Source organism: Synchiropus splendidus, chromosome 3 (assembly GCF_027744825.2).
Source record: "Synchiropus splendidus isolate RoL2022-P1 chromosome 3, RoL_Sspl_1.0, whole genome shotgun sequence".
NCBI classification, from domain to species: domain Eukaryota; kingdom Metazoa; phylum Chordata; class Actinopteri; order Syngnathiformes; family Callionymidae; genus Synchiropus; species Synchiropus splendidus.
In genome coordinates, this window is record NC_071336.1 from 11,916,940 (window position 1) to 11,939,308 (window position 22,369).

Sequence of the window (22,369 nt, forward strand, 5' to 3'; positions counted from 1 at the left end):
AGTTGGAGTGCATCATTTATTTTATTTTCATTATGATTATTTTTTTAATGAATGCACAGCAGTGCTTTTTGACATTTAATGTTGCGAGGTACATTGCAAAAGTGGACTTAAGGTCTCTTTTTGAGCACCCATCCTTCCCAGGGCTGTGACATGAACCCAGAGATTGGACAACAACAGAGAGAGGTTAACACTAAAGATTTTGAAAAGGACTCATTTCCAGGCAGTTAAAAGCTATATAAGAACCAACCGTAATCAGTTCTATTTCAGAGAGATGAACGTGTTTGCTTTTTCCAAAATATTTTGATTGGAACATCAACTCTTCTTATTTGTTGATTTCACGGCTGAATGTTTTCAGCCCTTGAATAGTCTCTTTGGCAATCACTCCGTCATTGTGTACCACCCAGGGGGGCCGACCCAACTTACACAGGGGTAGGAAATAACATTTCCAGACAGGCCACTATACATACTGTATAGACCAGGACTGTTGGGAGGGGCTGTCACAAGCAAAAGATATGTGTGTGACATTTTTTTTTCATAAAATGAGAACTATTTAAATACAAGTACAAACTGGAGGGAGGCGGAGAGTGGTAAAATATCATAGCAACTATGCAAATAAAGTTCTGAAAAGGACAGCTATCATTAAAAAGCAAACTCTTGAAATCAATTTTAGCTATGAAGCGTGGGTTTCCTCTGGGTACTCCGGTTTCCTCCCACAAACTAAAGACATGCTCACTAAGTTAATTGGACCCTCTAATATTGCCTGTGTGTGTGACCTGTGATGGACTGGCGACCTGTCCAGGGTGTCCTCCTGCCTTTCACCCAATGACTGCTGGCACTCCCTGCAACCCGGAACAGGACTAAGCGCTGGTTAACTCAAAATGTATGTATAATAATAATAATAATAATAACAATAATAATAATAATAATAATAATAATAATAATAAATTTCAATTATCATGGAAATAGTCATTTTAAGGTATTTTCTTTTCAAATAATATAAGACAATGTGCATATTAGTCCCAAATATATATGGTATTTTTCAACATGAATCAAGAAATGTAAGTGATGAGAATGTTTTTTAAATAGTGACGTTTTAATAGCTGGAAGGGAAATGAAATTGCAATCTGGAAATGGGAAATTACAGAACAATGTTCCATTAAAAATGTAATCTAAATGACATTAAAGGTAAATAAATACATTTAAAACCAAAAAGAAAAATCCTTTAGACAACTCAACTCTACAGCTGTGTTATTATCACTCTTGAAACTCTCAGAATAGTTCCACAGTTTTGATGTCAGATGGAGGCTAAGAGCTGGCCAGTTCTGCACTGAGCCTTGAGATCTTGGGGCGGCGCTGTGATTTGGACCTGCAGGACCTCAGACTGTAATTACTGGGCCCCATGACAGGGTATGGCTTCGCCGTAAAAGAATTTTAGGAGAAAGTTCCACGGCTCCTGAGATGATGTCTAAAGCGCTACATTTTCTCAGTGACATCACGCCTGACATCAGCCGGAGGTTATCACAGTTCACCAGCCTTTACATCTGGTCTGAGCCGCAGTGCTGCTTGTTCACCACAGGAGGTACATTGCCTGATAAAAACCAACCGGTTTTCATGCTCTCACTTCAAAGTCATCAGATAAATTATACTATCAGTGGAAGTCGGATGAGATATTTATCTGTTAACGCACAACAAAGAAACACTTCACAAATAAAACATGTCAAATCTAAAAGCAGAGCGAGAGACGGAATGCACAGGCTTTTAATTGAGACGACAAAACGGCCTTCAGACTCATTTATTTTTGAGTCTGTGGAGTTCATGTCGGGCGAAGTCTCACACTGAGCAAACCCGGTTCATCAAAACAAACCTCATTCATTTTGTATGAATTTACCAGTTTATTTTTAGTAAAAGAGCACAGACGCTGCATAGGAAATTAGCAGCGAGCAGCTCAGATGCCGAGGCCAACAAAGCAAAAAACAAAAATGTGACTGGGATGAAGATTTCATCACACGTCCTTTATTTGTTTTGGACTTATTTTAATGAGGTCTAATCAAACTGAGATGAGCTTTATCGGTGCGGAAGTTAATTTGAACAGTTATTCTAGCAAATGTACAAAGTCCTGCAGGAATCAAAGCGACGCTTGGGGATGTTTTGTTTTTAGTCAAGATACAGGCTGTTCATTTTTGCCAAGTCTTAATCAGGTATTGTAACACACACAAGCAGCAAATGGTCAAACTGTATACGCTTGTTTATGTCAACAGCAGTAACACAACACACAACAAAACAGCACTATAAATACAGGTAAGTACATTGGAACCAAAGGAAACTAGAAAGAAAGGCTCGTGTGGTGCTGTCTGTTAAACCAGTGAGAAGAAAAAGAAAAAAATGATAAAGAGAGTCACCTATTCTTAAAATTAATTAGAACATTTTATGGCGATACTTTCATTTACACTTTACTTAAATCTTCTTTGGAGTTTAAGTAAAATAGATTAATTTATGATATTTAGACATTGTTTAATTATATTTATTTTATTCAGAACTTTATTCAGTTTTTCCAGTTGGACTTTTTCGATGACAAATTAATATCTTTGCAATGATCACATGGTTTCATGTCATTTTACAAGGTTTTGGTTTGTTTACGTGTAAGCAGATTAAATATGGTTGTTGATCACAAATGAAAGAATAATGAACCAGTCCTATTGAATGGGCCCCGAGCCCGTTTGTTCTGGGGAAGGTGGGCCCCGAGATCAAAAAGGTAAAGAACCCCTGTGTTAAACCAGTGACAAGCTGGTTCAAAGACAAGGTCTTGTTCAGTAGTTTCCAGGATAGTTTGAGTATTAGAGGTTCTCACAGCACGAAGGCTCAGTCTAGAGTTCATCATGGAGGGCTTCGCCCTCTGCCAGGTCCAGTGCCCCCATCAGAAGCAAAGCTCCAGTCTTCAAGTCTCGAACAAAGAAAAGAAAAGGATGATCTGCGTAAAACAGCTTTGGCCTCTCCACGTGCTCGTCCTCCAGATCTGCGCTTCCTTCACCACCCTCTGGTGCGAGCTCCAGAGAGGCCCAGTGCAGGACGCCGCCCAGGTGGAGCCTCTCTTCACTCTGGTCCGCCACCCGAGAGAAATCAGCCACCTCCTGGTCCCAGGCATCAATCAAACCCAGAGCTGAAAGCTGCTTCTGCAAACACACAGGTGACCAAATTTATTAGCAGATGAGTAAACACTCCTGACAGATTTTCATTAAGAGGAGTCGACTCGCAGTGGGAGCTCCGAGTGTGAAAGCTCTCCAAGGTGGGAGAATATTTGGCATGTTTTAATTTGAAGGTTATAAAGTTGGCTGGAGATTACAACAGTTTCTGTCTTCATGTGCTGTACTTCACAGAGGCGTGACTTTCTGACAGCTAGTGCGGCGCCCACAGTAAAATCGCTTTTACTTATATTGCACTTTTCCTATGCTTCTTCAGCACCCAGAGCTCTCAACACTCAATCACACATTCACACACACACACTTCTAGAGCTGGGATTGAACCGACAACCACTCTAGCATGATGACAATGATCATGAATGTTTAGTTCAGTATTCAGTTCCGTTCAGTTCTAATCAGAGATTAAAGGCAGTTTGTCTTCAAAGAACAGTCTGGAAAGCAAAACATTTCTGGGTGCATATACACAGTGTTTTCTGATATTTACTACATATTCTGCAATTGGACAAACTGTCTGTATCCAATCCACAAGGTAGATAGATTGACAGACAAGAGAAACAGACATAGATAGATAGATAGATAGATAGATAGATAGATAGATAGATAGATAGATAGATGATAGATAGATAGATAGATGGATGGATGGATGGGTGGATTGATAGATAGATAGATAGATAGACAGACAGACAGACAGACTCATAGATAGATAGACAGACAGACAGACAGACAGACTGATAGATAGATAGATAGATAGATAGACAGACAGACAGACAGACAGATAGATAGACGGACGGACGGAAGGACGAACGGACAGACGGACGGACGGACAGACAGACAGACAGACAGACAGACAGACAGACAGACAGATAGATAGATAGATAGATAGATAGATAGATAGATAGATAGATAGATAGATAGATAGATAGATGGATGATCGGGTTAGGGTTAACTCAACACAGCAACAACCAATGGAGTGAGACAAAAAATAGTTGAACACTGCCATCAGTGAAGGGTTTTTTTGGTGCTTGGCCAAGGAGTGTGAGACTTTGCGAAAGTCCGATTGATGTCCAGGAGAGAAGTTTCTATCTCTGTTGCATCCCACTGGGAAGTGCCAGGAAAAGTGCCGCCCTCCTGTTGCCACTGTGGCACGGCCAGCCCACTTCTCTTGACCTTCTCTAATAAGAGAGTAGCACAGGCAATCTATCGTTTCATTCAGGAAGGTAATGTAGACCAGATTTACTAAGAATGAAATTTGGCACGCCTCTGAATGTTGGAGCGAGTCTCTGCAGTTAATGGCACATACGTATGTGCTTGCTTGAAAGTTTGCAATCTTGTCTCGGTCGGCCATGGTGGAAGCCAAGCAGGCTGCTTCCATGTCGTACGCTTGTTATGACTGCGTGCCTTTGTTGTTGGGATTATGAGTCAGCTTTTCCACCCAGAGACGGCAGTACAAAGACCACAAATGAAGGGGAGAAATTTGGCAAAAGTTGCACTTTGGCAGAGTCTTTAAAAAGTTGAATTCACGACGGAGTGCCAAATGTCAGAAAAGCTGCCGCTAATTGAATCAAAATTCATGAGATGGCGGGGGAAAGTCTCCCAAGGTTGAGTCACAACTGAACAATTGCATAATCGCAAGCAAGGACTGGGATTAATTATTTGGGTAACGGGACACTTCACTGTTTCCTGAGTAGATGCGCTCACCAATTCTCTTCAAACCTGCAGGTTGGTTATTACAGGCAAAGGATCGCAAAAGAAAAAGGGGTGAAAGGGGAACCCTCTTCTGCTGTCAGTGAGGTCTAGACATGACCCTCCCTTTCAGGTCACACGATTCACACAGCTGGTCAATCAATAATGTCCCTGACAGGCATTTTTGGTGGTTTGTTTATACGCAGAGCTGAAGATGTGGAGGAGGAGGAGGATGCTTGCCCTTGTTGTGAGCTGGCAGAACAAAGTGGGCGACAGGGAGGAAGCAGATGAATAATTTAAGACTGATGCCCGTGACCTCAGCACCTCCTTTGTTTTGCTTCTGATATGAATTCTACAGAAAGTCGGGGCAGTGACAGGTAGTTTATCCTGCATGGCAGACGACCACTCACAGTGACAGCTGTCTCCCGGGGCCACAAGGATATGGTGTGTGTGGGTGCACGCGTGTGGACTGTTGTTTTCAGCGCATCAGATAAACTTATTTTAGAGTAAGAATGTCTTAGATCAACAGAGCAAAGGCTGCGGTGGCTCACTTGGTGGAACACGATATTTGTGTTCAAAAGTCTGGGTGGCATGTTTAGTATCTTAATGGGCCTTTTAGGATTTCAAGTACAAGTCGTGTGTCCTGCTTTGAAACATGATGAAAAAAGCTATTTATTTTCACTAAAATATGCCGTTTTTTCCTCTCATCTTCTGTTGCTTCTTTTGCAAGCCAGTCTTGTGTACTCATCAATGTTTGATCCCCTCGCATTATATCCCGAGGACTGGGTGGGTTCTGCTGTTCCTGAATGCTTCACTCGTCGCATGATATTATCACACAAAGACATGTCAACGCTTCCTATAGCATGTTAGCTTTTCTGCATGCATGTCACTGCCGCACGACTGGATCACTCAGCAGATCCTGAAACATGAGCAAAGTTTGTGATATCTGTCACCGCCAGCCACAGTTCTCATGACACACACACACACACACACGGATGCTCACCTCCAGTCTAATGCACTTCTATTGTCCTCATCCATTATTGCTTCACTCCTCCTGCAGCTGCTACATCACTGTCTTTCTGGGCTGCTTTGCCGTGTTACTGGCATTCCATCCCTCATCTGCCCTGCCCCCCCCTTTCTCTACACATACACACACATCTTCCCCTTGGTTGGAACTTACTCCTCCACCTCTCCATCTCTTCCCTCACTTCCTCTGGCAGGCAGCAGCTAAGGTTACGCACCTTTCTTCAAATCCAAGGCCTGCGTCCACAAACACTCCGAGTCTACATTCCTCTCCATTCCAGTTGTTCTTCTCAAGGCCGCCAGTCTGGGACATTACAGATAACCCTGACACAAGCATAGATAGCAGAATGTAGCATGACCCAAACTAATCATTTCCTCACATTTGTCAACAATTTTGAGCCTCCTTGTGTTTTGGATTGTGGGAGGAATCCAGAGCGCACTGAGGAAAGCCACACAAACACAAGAAGAACCCAAATTCCATTTAAGATAGGACAAGAACCACAGCACTTCCTACTTTTACTTTTCCGCCGAGCTCTCTTTATGAACTCATATTTTTTATGATCCACTAATTGTCTGGTTCGCAGCGTTACCTGCTTCACAAGTGAGGTTCATTTGTCTGGCTGAGCAAACCTGGACAGGGAGCTGACGAGATAACATTCTTACCAGTTGTTCAGTCGTAACCGGCTTGTGTCAACAAAAGAAGCAAAAAATTGACCACTATTTCAGCAACAATGCAAGTTAATACATTCGTGGTTTTCCTGCTGAGGCATTTTGAAGGCGACGTCCTGCTGCTGCTGCGTGAGTTAGACGTCAAAAATTGAAATGACAGAAGTCAGTGCAAGGGATAGAAGAATGCTGCTCAATTGATATATGATGCTCATGTGTGAGACTTCTGCTTCATCACCATGCAAAATGCTGAGACTCCTTTAAGTCAGAAGAAGCTCAACAAAGACAGTTTTTTTTCCCTTCGATAGCAGATCTGCATTTACTTCATCATCAAAGCATACATTCAGTGAGTGAGTCAGATAGGGCCGCAGCGATTAGTCGATGTCATCGATAAGGTCGACAACAAAATTTCGTCAACGTCAAACTCTGTGTATCGATGCGTCATGTTGCTGTTGGTGTAAACAATCATGGGAGCAGGATGGGCATGGAGAACTGGTGAGTCAGAAACGATCACATTCTCTGGAATCATTAAGAAATGTTCATTTCTGTTCCTTCAACTGGTTCCTGACTGTGGTCGGACTCCAACTCGCTGCCGTCGCTGCGCACCCCAGGCTCCGCGTCACCACCTCCGACTTAGAGTTCGAGCGGCGACCGGTCGTAGTGTTCAAAAGTGTGGCTTTGTTATATATGAATATTTATGATTTTAAATTCCTCTCAAGGACCAATGAAGACCTCTGTTTTAAAGAACTGGAGCTCTCTGTCAACTGTTTTATGCTTCATGCTTCACAGGATTAATACATGTTCCTGGATGATGTGTCATTATTTTAATATACTTGTTTAATAATGTATGGTCTCTGAGTATCACAGTGAGACGAGTTACGCAACTTTAGGTTAAACCGAAATTCAAAATCGGTCCAAACAAATAATGCAAAGTGTCAGACCACCGTACACTGAAGCATGTGGCTTCTCTCATCATATAACATGCTCATATGAACATCCTGCCACTCACTGGATAGTCAATACTTAACTGACTCCAGCCTGTACACAGTTGGTAATGAGCTATTTATTTGTCCTCCAGTTGAACCTGTGGCGCGGTGAAGCATGTGAGCCGAGTCTATCAAGCCACCAGCTCCAAAATCCTCTTCACCTTGTCAAATTATTATTTCAAGTACCTAAGTGTTTAAAATTGAAGTCCTCTGGTCTTTAAAAATGAAGTGCCCCCATGGCTTCTGGTGGGCATTGGTGATGCAGAGGCGTGTTCTTGGAAGTCAAGGACCTCTGAGAGGTGGTCTTTGGCTGCTCTTTTTCTCCCAGCCATAAATCTTAGATGGGGCGATTCCGTGCAGACTGATGATGCAGCGTGCCACAGCAGCGACCTATTTGTCTACCAGCGAGAGCCACAGGCGTCGTCAGCTGGTGGCTTCCTGCAATGGGTGAGTTTTTGGCCTGGAGCGTCGAACCAGGCTCTCTCCCAGAGGCGCGCAGCGCTCCACACCACATGACTGAGATCCACTGATCCACAGAGAAGTGTGAGCGAACAAGTGCAGTGGGTTTCTTTGATTCTCCAAATCTATTCAAGTGTTGGGAATCACCGATGTAGAAGAGAACTCGGAAGCCGGTGTAATAGTGAGAGTGTTGTTCATCTATTGTGCTCAGTATGATGTCCTGAATAAGTCCTGACTCCATAAAACTGCTTCAGTTATGAAAAAGGTATGTCGCTGAAGTTTTAACCTTGTGATGCGAGAAAAACGTCTCTTCCTTGACTGCCAGTGTGGGAGTATCAAGGATGCAAAATGCGGCACCCAGCTTCCCCGCTGTCTCTCCATGATAGCATCTCCACAGTTCTTTTCTCGCCTCACTGTCTGCGTAACATGGTTTTTAAGCTCCTCTCAGCAGCACCCTCGCTTCGCAAGCCCTGTTCTGCGAATGAAACATGACCTGTGATATTTGACTAATGACCAAGAAACATCTGATCTTCTAACGCGCCGCAGCTTCCAGCCAGCGCTCGCCTGCTGTGTACTTCAACGTTTGTAAATATTTGATGGCCTTTTAACCTCATTAGCCTTGATCGAGGATCTCGTGGTCGACGTCTTCACGGTCACAAAGGAAATGTGACGAGTGTGACTGCGTGTGCTGGGTGGTTCAATGATCGCCGGTTCACTCAGCAACCTTGTCTTCTGCCACAGACGCTGCCTGACCTTCACTCTCACTACAGAGAGAAAGACATCAGCTATATTTAGTCATGTATCTGTGCCTATAAGCAGTCGCTGACCTGCCTTCATCCTTCTGCTCCCCTGACTGCAGGATGCCACCCTTATCTAGGCCAGCAAAGCCAGGGTGGGTCCATGGAGTGGGTAAACAACCCACTAATGTGATCCATGGAGAAATCGCTAGGTAGAGCTACCTGCTTTAATGTGTCCTTGCACAATCCTATAATGTTTGTTGGACCTAGAATCATTGGTTTAGTCTTGGCTGTTATGGTCCTCCAGGGAGGAAGCCATCTGCCAAATGTTATCTTTGCTTGAAGTCCACCAAGCAAACGTTGAGTTACCATTTAAAAGTTGCCAAACAAGGAGATTAGATTTCCACTAATCTTCAACTTGTGACTAGAGTATGTGTCAAATGTCAAAGCCCACGGGCCACAGTGTCTCTAACACTAAAGGCATGTGGGAGGAAAGCACTTTCACCACTCTGATGGAAAGCTCAAACATTATACCTGTCATCTGGCTTTTTTTTCTGAAAACAGTGTGTGTTTACGGATGCCATTCCATCTCATGTAAGCAGACAGAAAAGCAGGGGAGTTTTTAGAGAAAAGTGTTTTTGTTCGTACACGGCGATGCACACACACACACACAGTCGTGTTTCACTATCTTAGTGATCTCATTGACATAATGGTTTCCTCAGCATCTCACCCTTAACTTAACCATCCAAAACAAATGGCTGACCTTAAGCAGGACTCAGAACCAAACTTTTCAAACGTTTTCAGCCTCTAAACCTTGCGAGGACGGACCAAAATGTCCTCACAAGAAGGCGGCTTGTCAAGACTCACAAGTGTGGCAAAACATGCCCACACACACACACATTCTGTGTTTGCCCACATGTGCCCCTGTAATGATTGGCAGAAAGACAGATAAACAGAATTAACAGGGGGCGATGAACAATTATTTGGTCAGGGAAAACAAGGGGGTCCAGTGGACAGAGAGGAGGGAGAGACTGATAAGACACAACTACTCAGAACAGAAATTCAGAACATATTTGTTTGTTGCGCATAAAATAGTTGGGTAACCGCGTGAACCCTTCATGCGAAGAGGAAGTTGGGCTTTAGTCTTCCAGAAGGAGAAATAAAAGTGTCTGGATGATTCAGGGCTTCTATCCGTATGGAGAGAATGTCTTCACTTCTCTCTGCTGAATAGTTCTCATAAAGACCAAGGGTGATTCAGTCTTAACATTTATTGTATTTATCTGAGCATGTTTAATAAGAAATACCAATTTCATTTAATCCATCGACTTCTTTATTGCTAGCTGTTATGCTTTGCTGTAGAGCAGCGAGGGACTTGTTGATTTTGTTTTCTTTCAATCAGAATCAGATTTATTGAACCAAACATGAAAGCCTTTACATGGAATACTGTTCCAGCAGAAGTTGTCTCTCCAGTCAAATATACTACTACTACTACTACTACAACGACTACTACTACTAATAATAATAATAACAATAATAATAAATGCATTTCTCTGACAGAAATATTGTGCGACCAAAAACCAGTATTTGGCTTTAGAGGGCTGAGTGACAGAAGTCACCAAGTTTTAATCAACTGGCCTTCACTTTTTTTGTATACGTATGCATGATCATCGCTCCATTCAGCCGATATCTGACCACTGAGGTGTGTCACGATGCTTCCCGTTTAAGAAAGAAGAGTCCGGGCTGTCTGCCGTGAGATTGCAGTGATGTTTATCGAACGCACCGCATTATTATTGTGCTGCCTTTGTAATTTCTCTTCGACCTGGAGGTTATCAGTGAGTCACAGTGTCACACGCTCACTCTTCTCTTCAGGTCCAGAGTGTTGTCCAGACTGTCTCATCCTCTTGACCTCAGCTACGATGACTGATCAGGATGTGTTCTGCTTTCTTTTTTAGTATTTTCAGATGAAAGTATCTTCTATTCTTCTCTATTCTAGAAGAGTTACATAGTGACTCCAAGGAGTTCATGAGGAAGCGACCATGAGACACTACTGTGGAGGAGGAAACAGATTGTGACCCTGGGAGGACTTTCAAACTCTGTATCTGTCAGGTTCAACACCTCTGTAGCACAACACATAGGAGGCTCTCTCATAACTATTGAGCCTGCATCAATGACTTTCTGAACCAGTGTGAGCAGAATCCCTCGCCATCTCGTCCTGATATTGTCTCTACGGTGTCACACAGTAATTATCTTTGAATTACCAAGGTACATAGAGATTACACATTAATCTAAAACCTGATCATGACAACTGTTTCTCAAATGAAACAGGGAATGTCTCTTTATGGAGTTAAAATCGCCGCAATTGCAGATCGAATTGTAAATTGTTATCAAATCTTACATATCGACCGTTGCCTCCCTTTGGACTAATTTTAGCAAGAAGCATCTGTGGTTGGTGTCACAATATACCTTCAACATCTCCTCTACCTCATAACACAACAGACAGTCTCTTTCTTCCCCTCAAGGCAGAAACATACATTCATAGATTCCCACTGTCCCATCATTTCCCTTCATGCCATTTCCTGGGCTAGCCGTCTTGCTACAGTAGTATATGACAAAAACATGTATTGGAAGAGACCTTTGAACACTTTCAATCACTATAATATAGTTTCTATGTCAACTGTAAATATGTGAAGCTCAGCTCAGCCACAAATGACTTGGACAGAAAATAAAATGAGACCAAAAATATAAGCCAGTGGCTGGGGATGAAGAGAAGTTCTCGACAGTGATCGAAGACGTCCTTTCTAAATTACAGGAGTGAAACCAAGTAAGCGCTTGAGCTTCTAAAATGCTGGATGTAGCTGCGTTGTTGAAAAAACATATATATTATATTTATAATTCTTGAAATACACAACACCAGTTGTAGGAAACTGATGCTTCACTGAACAAAGAAGTGTTTCCTTATCTGGGTGTGTGGTTGTCACCTGCAGACCGAGCGTGCAGCTGATGTTTGTCCGCGGCAGAGAGATCGCCACACTGGTAGTGTTGGTCTTCTGCAGCCAATTTGACAGCAGATCCACAGTCAGCAGTTTTTCCAATCTGGATAGATTCTCCACGTGGAAAGGAAGCAGCAGCACCACGCTGGCCTCCCCTCCCCACAGAGGGACCTCCAGCACCTGGACCATGTTCTCCATGTCTTCAAAATGGCAGTATAAACCTGAAAGATATATATTAGCGAGGAGGAGCGAGGAGTCAGTTCAGCTGGAAAGCGGGATGATCACAGCAGCAGTGGCCAATAATAAACCAGTGCATTCAGGAAAACATCCCCTCACTCTGGGTTGGTGAAGCTACCTAGTGTACCAGAAGTAGTAGTAGACAAATAGTAGATAATTAAAACAGGTTTATGCAACAGATATAACATTGCAAGTGAAGCCAAATGGACCTTTTGTGAGGGTGGAGGTGAGGTGTTGTGAAAATCATCTGTTTGGTTGTGTAAAGTTCTCGGTAGCGATGGACTGATGAGGCTTCTTGAAGACTCATGTTTGGGGCCCATTAGGTGGCACCTACTGAGCTAGGAAAATGAGGACACTTCTTCATGAAAGCTTGGTTGCAGTAAGTGCCAACCATGTTTCTTGATGGTAGGAATACATCAACATCCGACTTACCACCACCGGGATCGACCAACCGGTCGCAAGTCAGACTGGACGTACGTCGAATGCCATTCAAAATAGCCGACGCGAGGGTTACAGGTACGACTGTAGTGGTAGATCGCTGTGTGAGAGTGAGATGCTGGGATACTGTGCTGCTGTAACTGTTGTACGTGTTGTCAGGCTGCTATGTGCTGGGGTGCCAGACATTAAATATTATAAATTTAAAAAAGCATCTGCTGGCATTTGCTGGCCATGGTCGTAAGTACAGCTGGACGTAAGTCGAGCAGGTCGTAAGTGGGATGTTACTTGTATGTACTTCAGTCTTCTCAAATCGGTTGACATCAGTTACATTTGAGTTTCTGTTACTTCACCCCTTTAAAGTGTTTTCTTTTTTATATTATTTGTATTCCTGTGAGTTCATTCATGACAATGTGAAGTTTTAGAATTTATTTTAGTAGCAATTCTAGTGTTCAGTACAGTGTAAGTGATGATACCATCAACTGCACAGAACCAAAGTTAAGATGCTAACAAGACAATAAAATCATGAAAGTATAAATGAACAGGAAGGAGTTGAGACCAGCTGCGGATCCGAAGCGACGCTATTGAAAGCTTGAGAATATGCAATCAAGAGATTCTAATTGTTCAATGAACAGAAATGTCTAACTTATATTTTGTACTGACAGTATAATAATCCATTTTATAAATGATACAATGAGCAGTAAACAGTATAAAATGTCTTTGTCCTGCTGCCACAGTAAATACTCCCTCTGCTGCTGTTGTTAAAAACGAAACATAAAATATAAAACGGCGTTAAATAAATAATCAGGGGCGCAGTGATAAATATGAGGGAAGCAGATTGCCCTGTACAGATGTTCCCGTCATCTTCCTTTATGTGCTGGCAGCCGCAGCAGCCGCAGCAGCAGCGGAGGGTTATGTCTTCATTATTTACCTGCTCGGTGCATCATCATCACTTTCGTGTACTTCCTCCCCAAGAAGGTGCGTTCGTCATTTCTCCTGTCACTGAAATCGCGCTCCCATAAGCCTGAACACACAGAACAAAAGCAATGAATGATTGAAGACGCTGAAGAATGGGTGTTTTGATCAGTCGTGTTCTCTTGCATCCACATACAGCGACGATGAATCATTGACGAACTCCACGTCTCAAACCTCACCTGACTTGTCCATTTGGCAGACGCACAAAATGACCTTAGAATGTCCATAGAACAATCACATCTTGGATGAGAGTCCACTCTTTGTCGCACAAATGACTGAAAAATGGAAGATTCTAAAAGGCCAAAAATAATGAGACGCCTCATTTGCTGGCATGAAAGTGGATAAATAGATGGTCAGATTTGGCTGTTATTCAAGCACAGCCAGGTGTCAGAAGGCTTTTACTTTTTCTATTGTCGCTGAAATCCCAGACAAAATCCAACATTGGGATCAATATAAGTAGGAATAGGCTAACGGATGAATGGTTCTGTAGATGGGGGAACGTTTGAAATAATACAATGTGTCAGTCAGTGCAAGGCAGTGTGGCTTCGGTTTACAAAACAAAGCACATCAAGATGATTCCTGACATTCTTTTCAGTATGTTGAGTGTCTTGGACCATTGCTAGCAACATGTGTCATAGCCTGGAGGCAAATAAAACAATATGTTTACTGCCTCTGACCTCTTCTGCTCAGCTCAACGCCATCAAACAACTAGCAAATGCATTTTTTCCCCTCTGCCACAGGTTTGTGATGAGCTGGTTGAAAGAGGACATGACTGAATAATGGAAAGTCTGCAGAATTTCTGGATCATTTTATGACAGAAACTACTACACTAACACACACACACATTTGGCGCAGCATACTGACAACGATTAGGTGGACTCTGCATCTGATGTTGATGGTCTTCATCACATGCTGAGGCAGAGGTGTTTCAGTTGAATCAAACGTTTGCCCTCATGGGGCAGTTCTTGACATTGAAAGAGAATGTTCGGATGAGGATGAGAGGGCAATGTAGGCTCTCATTGTTTCCTTTCCTCATAAGCTACTAGATATATACAATATCTCATGACCATGAGCTTGAGTCCTTTTGACAAGCATCAATATGTGACACCTCAAGAGGGAGAATGTGCTGCCCGGAGAGACCGTTCCCGCCCAACAGAAAACAAAAGTGAAGTGGCACAGTCAGGAAGCCAATAAATTTACAAGATCGGTTTAAAACCAGGAAAATGGAAAGGTCTCAACTATCAGTCCAGCAGCATTTGAAAGCTTCCAAAGTTAAAGGGAGGCAGTCCAGAATATCCACTATAGGAGGTGGGGTATGGAGTCAGGTGATAGAGTAATACGCTTGAAAATTCAGAGTGTAACTACTGGGTGGTCTGGAGGGTCACGAGGGTAAGAGTCTGATTATGTGGCTCAACAGAATCAGTGGCATCTGAATATGGGAAAACAATCGGGCCCATCGCACATTGTAAAAAAATAGACCATTTGATAGTGCTGACAAGGACAGTGTTTTATGAGTAAAACACTGTTTCACCCCCTTTTTTCTCTCGTTCTGTATAGATATTCTATATGTATATTCTTATATATACAGCTGAAAATATAATACACTCATGACATGAACCCATAGAACTAGTTTTATACTAAGTTTATTTATTTATTATTTATCTATCTATGCAATTTACGATTTATATAATTTATCATTATCTATGTATTATCTATTTACTTATCTTTTATTTATTGATTTATTTTTTCACGATATGTGTTTCCATATAATGGGCATTTATTTATTTGTCTTGTGTTGTTCGATAGCTTGTGACTATCTGATGTTTTGTGGACGTGGATCTTTAATGTCTTGTGTCAGTGTCTTTCTTGTCACTGGCTGCTGTGACATGTTGAATTTCCCCACTGTGGGAGTAATAAAGGCCATCTCATCATCTTTTCTGCCTGGGATCATGCGGAACCCTGGGCACCAGATTTATGCACCAGAATGTTGTCGAGTGCGATTGAGAGCACCTCACTGTTTTGCCCCTGATTCGATTCTTACCGTTGGTACTGACCACTGCCAAACACAACAACAAACTTGTCAATATCGATTTAACACGGGTTGTTTCATCAAAATGGCTCGTTTAGAAAGATGGTGTGTTTGTGTTAAAAACTGCACTTGTGAACCAATTTCTGTGATGTTGCAGGTACTAGTTTTTTTTGTCGCTTTATCATCCACCAGGATTCATCAGAAGACGACAACGTTAATCCATTTTTAATGTGTGTTTGGGTGCTTGTCCGTCTAAAGAAGGCAGCAAAGTTTGAATGAATGCATTGGTATGGAACCCAACTCCCAGAGTGCAACATGGTCTGTCAATCTCAATCCTTTTCCCAGCAGACCACCCTTACTGTCCCCACTCACAGACTCCAGCGTGCCCCGTTCTGTCAGTCCAGCTTCCTTCCCCTCCGCTGTCACTACAATAAAACATTCCACCCCAGACACTGAATGCAGCACACAGACCGCCGGAAGAGAAATGCTTTCAATAATTTACTTACCAAGAAGAAGAGGAAAAAAAAAACATGAACAAACAAGGTCACCGAAACCCAGCAGACCAACAAGGTTATGAAATCTTAAAAATGAATTCAAATGCCAGAATTAAAGTTGGAACACGTTTGATCACAGACTATTACAACACTTTGCCATTGAAAGGAGACTGGACTGTTTTGAACTGGACTCATTTACTACTAAAATGGTTCAATTTCCAAATCTCTATTAAGAGCGATGGGCTGATGAGGCTTCATCAAGCCGTGCCCTCATTTTTAGTGTTCAGTAGGTGGCGCTCTTGGTCTTAAAATGATGTGAGGCTTCACTGAAATGGTTGTTCTTAGCCAAATGTTTTAGAGCAGAGAGTGCCAAATAGTGGCCTCTGACATTAAGGACGCTGCTCCATGAAGCCTCATCATCAGCCAAACATATCAACGCGCAGCCTGTGCATTACACCAGTAGGTGGTGCTCATGGGTGTTTCTAGTTTTGTGGCTTTGCCTGTGAAGTAAAAGGCAATGGGAAGCAGACTTAAAGGGAAGTCAAGACAGTGGTCGATTCTTCTGGTGAAAAACTGAGATAAAATTGAATAAACTAACGTTTGCAACAGCTCCATGAGATTATTATATTTTATGCTTGATCACACGTGTAATAGCTGTGTTTATTAGTAATCAATGTAATAAATGAATCTGGACCAAATGGACCATGTCTGTGCTGGACATGTGGAGGAGATGGCACTGAACTAACTTGGCACTAAGAGCAGAGCCTGTGATCAGTAAACTGACATGTGGAATGGGCCATATGGCCATTAGAATACAAAATATGAAATGTCAGCAATTATATATTAAAATAAAAAAAAGTGATTATTCTTCCTTCACAAAAAGATCCTTTGTCATCCACTTTATATGAGGTTGGACAGCACCAGGCCACACTTTAGAGGCTCAGACTCCCCTCTCCTCAGAAACGCCTTCTGTTGTATGCACAGAGACAGTATCTCTCCAGAGTATCCTGGGGCCTCCTCTGAGTCACCTCCCAACATACGCATCCAGGAATCCTCTCAGCTAAATGCCTCAACTTCAATCATCTGAGCATCAGTGTTCTACTTTGAGCCTCACCAGGATGACTGAGCTCCTCATTTAAAGGGGGGGAGTCCAGCCAACCTGTTAGGATCACTCATTTCAGCCTGAAGTTCTTTCCTTCTATTTCAGGAAGAGTCGGGGCGATATGGTCTAAAATTCATCTTTGTCTGAAAAGTAACATCTGATAAAAAAAAAGATCTGATATTTGATCAAAGCAAATACATGAGAAGAATTGCATCAGCACCCATTTTATATAACAGCATTCAAAACATGCCCTGAAACTGAGGAGCAACTAGAATAAATAACATAAATCATACAGACCTTATTACTGTTGTAATTATTCTGATCTTACAGAAAAGAAATAAAAAATGAACGTGCTGCTGCACTATTACTGAACACATAAACATGAAACATGTAGGAATCAAATAAGTAATGCATACATGTAGATGGATAGAGGATATTGCAAATAGATGTCAAAATAAAAGAGGAGGCAAATGAAATGTGCTGTTTCCCTGCGTATGGACAAGCTGCACATGCAAACCTAGTTTGTCTAGCGCAACGCTGCTGACTGACGTTTGCAAGGAGCATTGTTTCTGAAGCTTTTCAGGCTGCAGGAGCAACCGAAAATCATGCACTTTTGTTCCTGTGCAGGTGTTTGCTCTGCTGCTGTAGACAGTGAAAAAGATTTGTCACGCTCCCACCGATTGATACAACTGAAGAGTGGCAACTTTTACAGAAAGCGTCTTGCTGCACCTCGTCTGTAATTTGGAACCCAAAATATCGCCAGCTAACACATGCAGTGTATTGTTTTTTGTCTTTTTTTTTTCTTTTCCCCTCCGTTGTCATGGCAGACAGCTCCATTGTCCATCCTGTCTGCCATGTTTTGAATTACCCGACAAGTCAGAATGCAATGGGCAGAGCAAGGAACCTGACTCAGCGGCTTTCTTTGAGACGTGAAATGGTGGTGATTCAACACAGAAATATATTCATATGATGTTGAATACCTGGCTTGTTACCTACAGACATCACTTATATCTTATCTTATACTTATATCACTTATTACTTATATCACTATATCACCCAGCCCTAATTTCTCAAGAGCATATGACCAAAGATTGAGTCTTCTGGCTCAGTGCATTCCTCACCAGGACAGAACAATATAGTCCTCCAGGTCCACAGGAACAGCAAACCATCTGTCGATGTCTCTCAGGAACACAGCCATACATAATGTACTGACCCATGACAAATAAGCAAGTGTAATGACAGTATTTTACTTCCAAAAATGACACAGCCTGGAGCTATATTCTCTTCACTTTGCTCCTCCAACAATGGAACTCTCACCGCTGACTCGAATAACGAACCGTCTTATCTAACGTAAGAAAGTAATTATTTGTGTTAAAAATCTTTTTCATCCTCGGTCTGTTACTTAAAAACCCGACCCATTCTCTTTTTTTATTGCTCAGCAGTTTTTTTTTTTTCCAGCCAGGTCTTTGTTTTTCAAAACTGATGATGATGTACTTAACATTTTGCGTGTGTGTGTCTGTGTGTGTGTGTGTATGCTTCTACTTTGTAACACTGCTTTTGTCATCACTTATCAGCTGTTCCATCTTCTGGCCTCCTATTTTTCTCCCGGCAGGTTTTTATTTGCTCTAAATATAAGAGAACATTTCAGCTGCAGAAAGTAACACTCGCCGCACAAACACCGATAAGGAATTTAATTAATTTGCCTGCGTGTGATGTCCTCACCTCATTACGTTTAGCTCCTGACAAACACTCATCGGCTTTGCGGCAGAAACTCAGATTTAAAACCCGACAGCTGATTGCAGGACATTGTTAGGATTCTGATTGACAATTATGAAGCCCAGCGTTTTGGCGCCGGAAGGCAACGACTGCAGGTCGTGAAGACTGCGAGATTGACAGTGAATGACTTTGAAATGGTCTGGATCACTTTGCATTGTCGCCACTCTTAAGCTGCACTTCTGACTATATTAGCTATTTGCTCTTGAGGGGGTCAGTTGTGTCACGCGTCGCACGTCGTAAACATGCATCACCATTGATGCAAATGTGCAACCACGCCACTACTTCCCATGACAAAGACAGAACCAGGGCAAAGAACTGAAGGGCTCCAGCACAGATGCTGGTGAGGGCGTCGCTGTAAAGTGCGACACTTGTTACTCAATTATTTAAGATGACACATCGCCCCCCGGTGGAAGATGAATCCGCTCTCAGTGACAGAACCCGGTATAATCCTTTATCTGCTGAGTACACCAGCTGGAGACCACACACACACACACACACCTACAGAATGTCAGGATTAAACCACTGATCAGAGAAATTAAGGGGGAGCCTTGTGTGTTTGGATGTGTGTGTGTGTGTGTACTGACCTTTAAACCGTAACGCATTCGCCACTATCATGGCACCAGCCTTCAGGTGGACCTCTGGCTCTACAGGGCTGCCGCCTTGAAAGCCACCAAACAGTTCAGCTTTGGCCCAGTCGTCTATCTGCTTGTGGGGAGACCAGTCCTCCAGCAGAGGTCTGTGTTTAATCTTCAGCATCTCCTCATTGTGGCTCATAAGGCTGGGACGAAGAGTTGCCTTTTTGGAGAAGAGAGCGGAGGAGAAGTGGAGCATGAACCCAGTCTGGTTGGCCTCCACAAAGCCAGTCAAGGACTGGGACAGATGCGCATTGGTTGTCTTGTCTTTAGGCTTCTCCAGGAGCTGTTGCAGCTGGCTAACTGTGGTGCCAGCTGCTCCTTCACTGACGGCACCCAGAGAGGAGGCAACCAGCAGCGGAGAGAAGAGGGTGTTCACTGAGCCGGAGTCTAGTCGCAGCTTCTGATACAGACGCAGGCCCAGAGACCAGGTGCTGGGATCCAGAGCGGCAGGGGGAGTGGTGGAGGGCTGCGTGGCTATGCTGAACACCACCAGGAGAGAAATCACAATAGTTCCAAGCATGTTTGTCCTGTTGGAAACGACAGAGGCACTTCAAAATATAACAGTTTTCATTCAAGTTGTTTTAAATTCAAGTTATTTTATTTGTTTTCAAGGCTTATTTTATTTTATTTTATTTTATTTTATTTTATTTTATTTTATTCCACAGCACTTTCCTAGTTGATGGGATCCCCACTGACCACGGCAATAAATTTGATTCTGATTCTGATTCAATTTGCACACTTAACGTTACATTGTAATGTCTGCAACAGTAAAAGGTGAGGACTCGTGACTGACCTCCTGCGCATCTGAATGCTTTAAAGGAGGAACAGAAACTGAATACTGAAACTGAAATTAATAGGTATTTTTTTCACTCTGTATAGTGTCATTTTCAAACGAGTTAGTACTTTAGGGGTTAACACTTTCAGCAGTGAAAGTCCGTGCCTCTGTCACACGCCCTCATGGATAAACTTTGTCTCGATCGTTTTACTTTGAAAAACGTCAAACCGGAAACAAACATTTTCTATCTTTTTCCTTGAATACTTCCACCCGGCGAACGGGGCGTCTTTAAATAACCAGACATCACATTGAACTTACTGTGATTTGAATCGAGTTACTCCCGCTGTTCTCCGTGCTCCTGAGCCTCCAGAGGAGGAAGTGATGTGGCAACCACTGGAGGAAATTTGTCCGCCTGCAGCGACGGCTGCCACGGACCGAAGCTCTGCAGGTTCCCGCAACATTTTCACACCGGTGGTTTGAAGGCGTCAGTTAACCCCGATTAGCCGATCATTCATGCTGTTGTTACTAAATATGAACTGTTATTCCACATACATTCCACATGATGATGACCTGTCAGTTCATGTTGTGTAAATTGCTGTATGAAAATCCACCAGCCATAACTAAAGCCTGGCCCGGGGCAATTTGGATCAGATTTCATGCAGATCACAACAGCATGCCATTGGTGGCCTTTTAACCTGAGTAATGCATGAAAGAAAAGGAAGTTGGGTAAAAAAGGCTAAGGATTCTATATATATATATATATATATATATATATATATATATATATATATATATATATATATATATATATATATATATATATATATATATATATATATATACATATATATATATATATATATATATATATATATATATATATATATATATATATAAACAGAATATAAAAATCAGAATCTTAAAATAAACAAGACATAACATATGTGTGTGTGTGTGTTTGTGTGTGTTAGCCGCACCCACTAAATTTATGAAGGAAAATAGATCTTGTTCATACAAAAGCCGCACCGGTCTATAAGCCTCAGGTTCAGTGGTGCACGGCTTAAAAACGGTTTTCAAAACTAGTTTTGAAAATGGGGTCTAGCATCGAGAGTGATGAAATAGCGGAAACAAGCTGCGTAATACGGAGCGTCTTGACTTATCCACACTGCTCTCGCAATAGACAAAGGTGCAGTTCTCCAGCCGGGATCAAGTCAGCGGCCAAAACCCGACTCGCTTGTGTTCACACCACTGCCGGTCTCAGCGGCTTCTTCTCAATTCCAGAACTCCGGGAGATCGACTCTGTTTGACGGAGCTGTGGACAAGCAGGCGACTACAGCGCATTTTGAGTGTTTCAAGCCTCTAATTTCATCGATTTGATCACTTCTGATTTTAGCTGATATTAGGTGCGCTGCTATATAAACCGCAGGGCTCAGACCGCGAGAAAAAAGGTAGAGGCTTATAGTCCGGAAATTACGGTAAGTTCAATTTAGCATGAATAAACTGTTTCTGGGCTATTTGAGTTTATGCTAGACACAACCGTAATATTTGTTTTCCTCCGACACAAGACCAGCAACACCTACCTTGAGTCATTCCATAAACTTCCCACCCACCTAGTTATCCAGCCTTGAAACATTTTAATTGCTTTATTGCAAGAATAGAGGCCACATTTAAATTAGTATAATGAAACATTCATAAAATAATTCTGTATGTAGCAAATGTAGCTTATTTCCACCTGCAGGGTTTTGTAGCCAAGACAAGGCGCTTATATTTATTCAAGGAATAAAAGAATAAAATGCATGAATATGTGCAATAGATTTTAAGTACATCCTATGACTATGAATTTATTACCTTCTGATGATAGCAAACATGATGTAAATGGAGCAGCAGTCACCTACAGGAACTGCAACTAAAAGACACGGTTTAATTCATACCTACACCCCGCTGGTGTTCCACTGAACTGCACTGACCGCAAACCGCTTGTGTTGTTAATAAATCACCATCCAGCCCGCAACGGTGTCTCTCCAGCTATGACTCTGTGTTTACGGATACTTGCGAATGACGATTTGCCATGGGAAAGCAATTGTGGCATGACAGCCATAGACGTTAAATAAATAAATGGCTTTACCTATGATGATTTTTTAATGTTTGTCCTTTAAAAATACAGCAGGAA

General features: G+C 42.3%; 1 protein-coding gene across 1 annotated transcript; it reads right to left on the minus strand.

Annotated features, from left to right (window-relative positions):
- Window positions 1-2,161: 2,161 nt before the first annotated feature.
- On the minus strand, window positions 2,162-19,944 carry serpinh2 (serine (or cysteine) peptidase inhibitor, clade H, member 2). Its single transcript, XM_053860053.1, has 4 exons — window positions 19,374-19,944; window positions 13,345-13,437; window positions 11,730-11,962; window positions 2,162-3,170 (listed from the first exon to the last, which is right to left on the minus strand). The coding sequence occupies exons 1-4, from the start codon at window positions 19,942-19,944 to the stop codon at window positions 2,865-2,867; spliced, it is 1,203 nt and encodes a 400-aa protein (XP_053716028.1). The 3' UTR covers window positions 2,162-2,864.
- Between the last annotated feature and the right edge of the window lie 2,425 nt (window positions 19,945-22,369).

What these genes read in the sequence shown, in the direction of transcription:
- serpinh2 (XM_053860053.1), bottom strand. Translation starts at nt 19,944, where the DNA reads ATGCTTGGAACTATTGTGATTTCTCTCCTGGTGGTGTTCAGCATAGCC. An exon ending in GAATGCGTTACGGTTTAAAG is followed by an intron (nt 13,438 to 19,373) that starts GTCAGTACACAC and finishes CTGTGTGTTCAG; the next exon opens with GCTTATGGGAGCGCGATTTC. An exon ending in GCTGCACGCTCGGTCTGCAG is followed by an intron (nt 3,171 to 11,729) that starts GTGACAACCACA and finishes GTGTGTTTGCAG; the next exon opens with AAGCAGCTTTCAGCTCTGGG.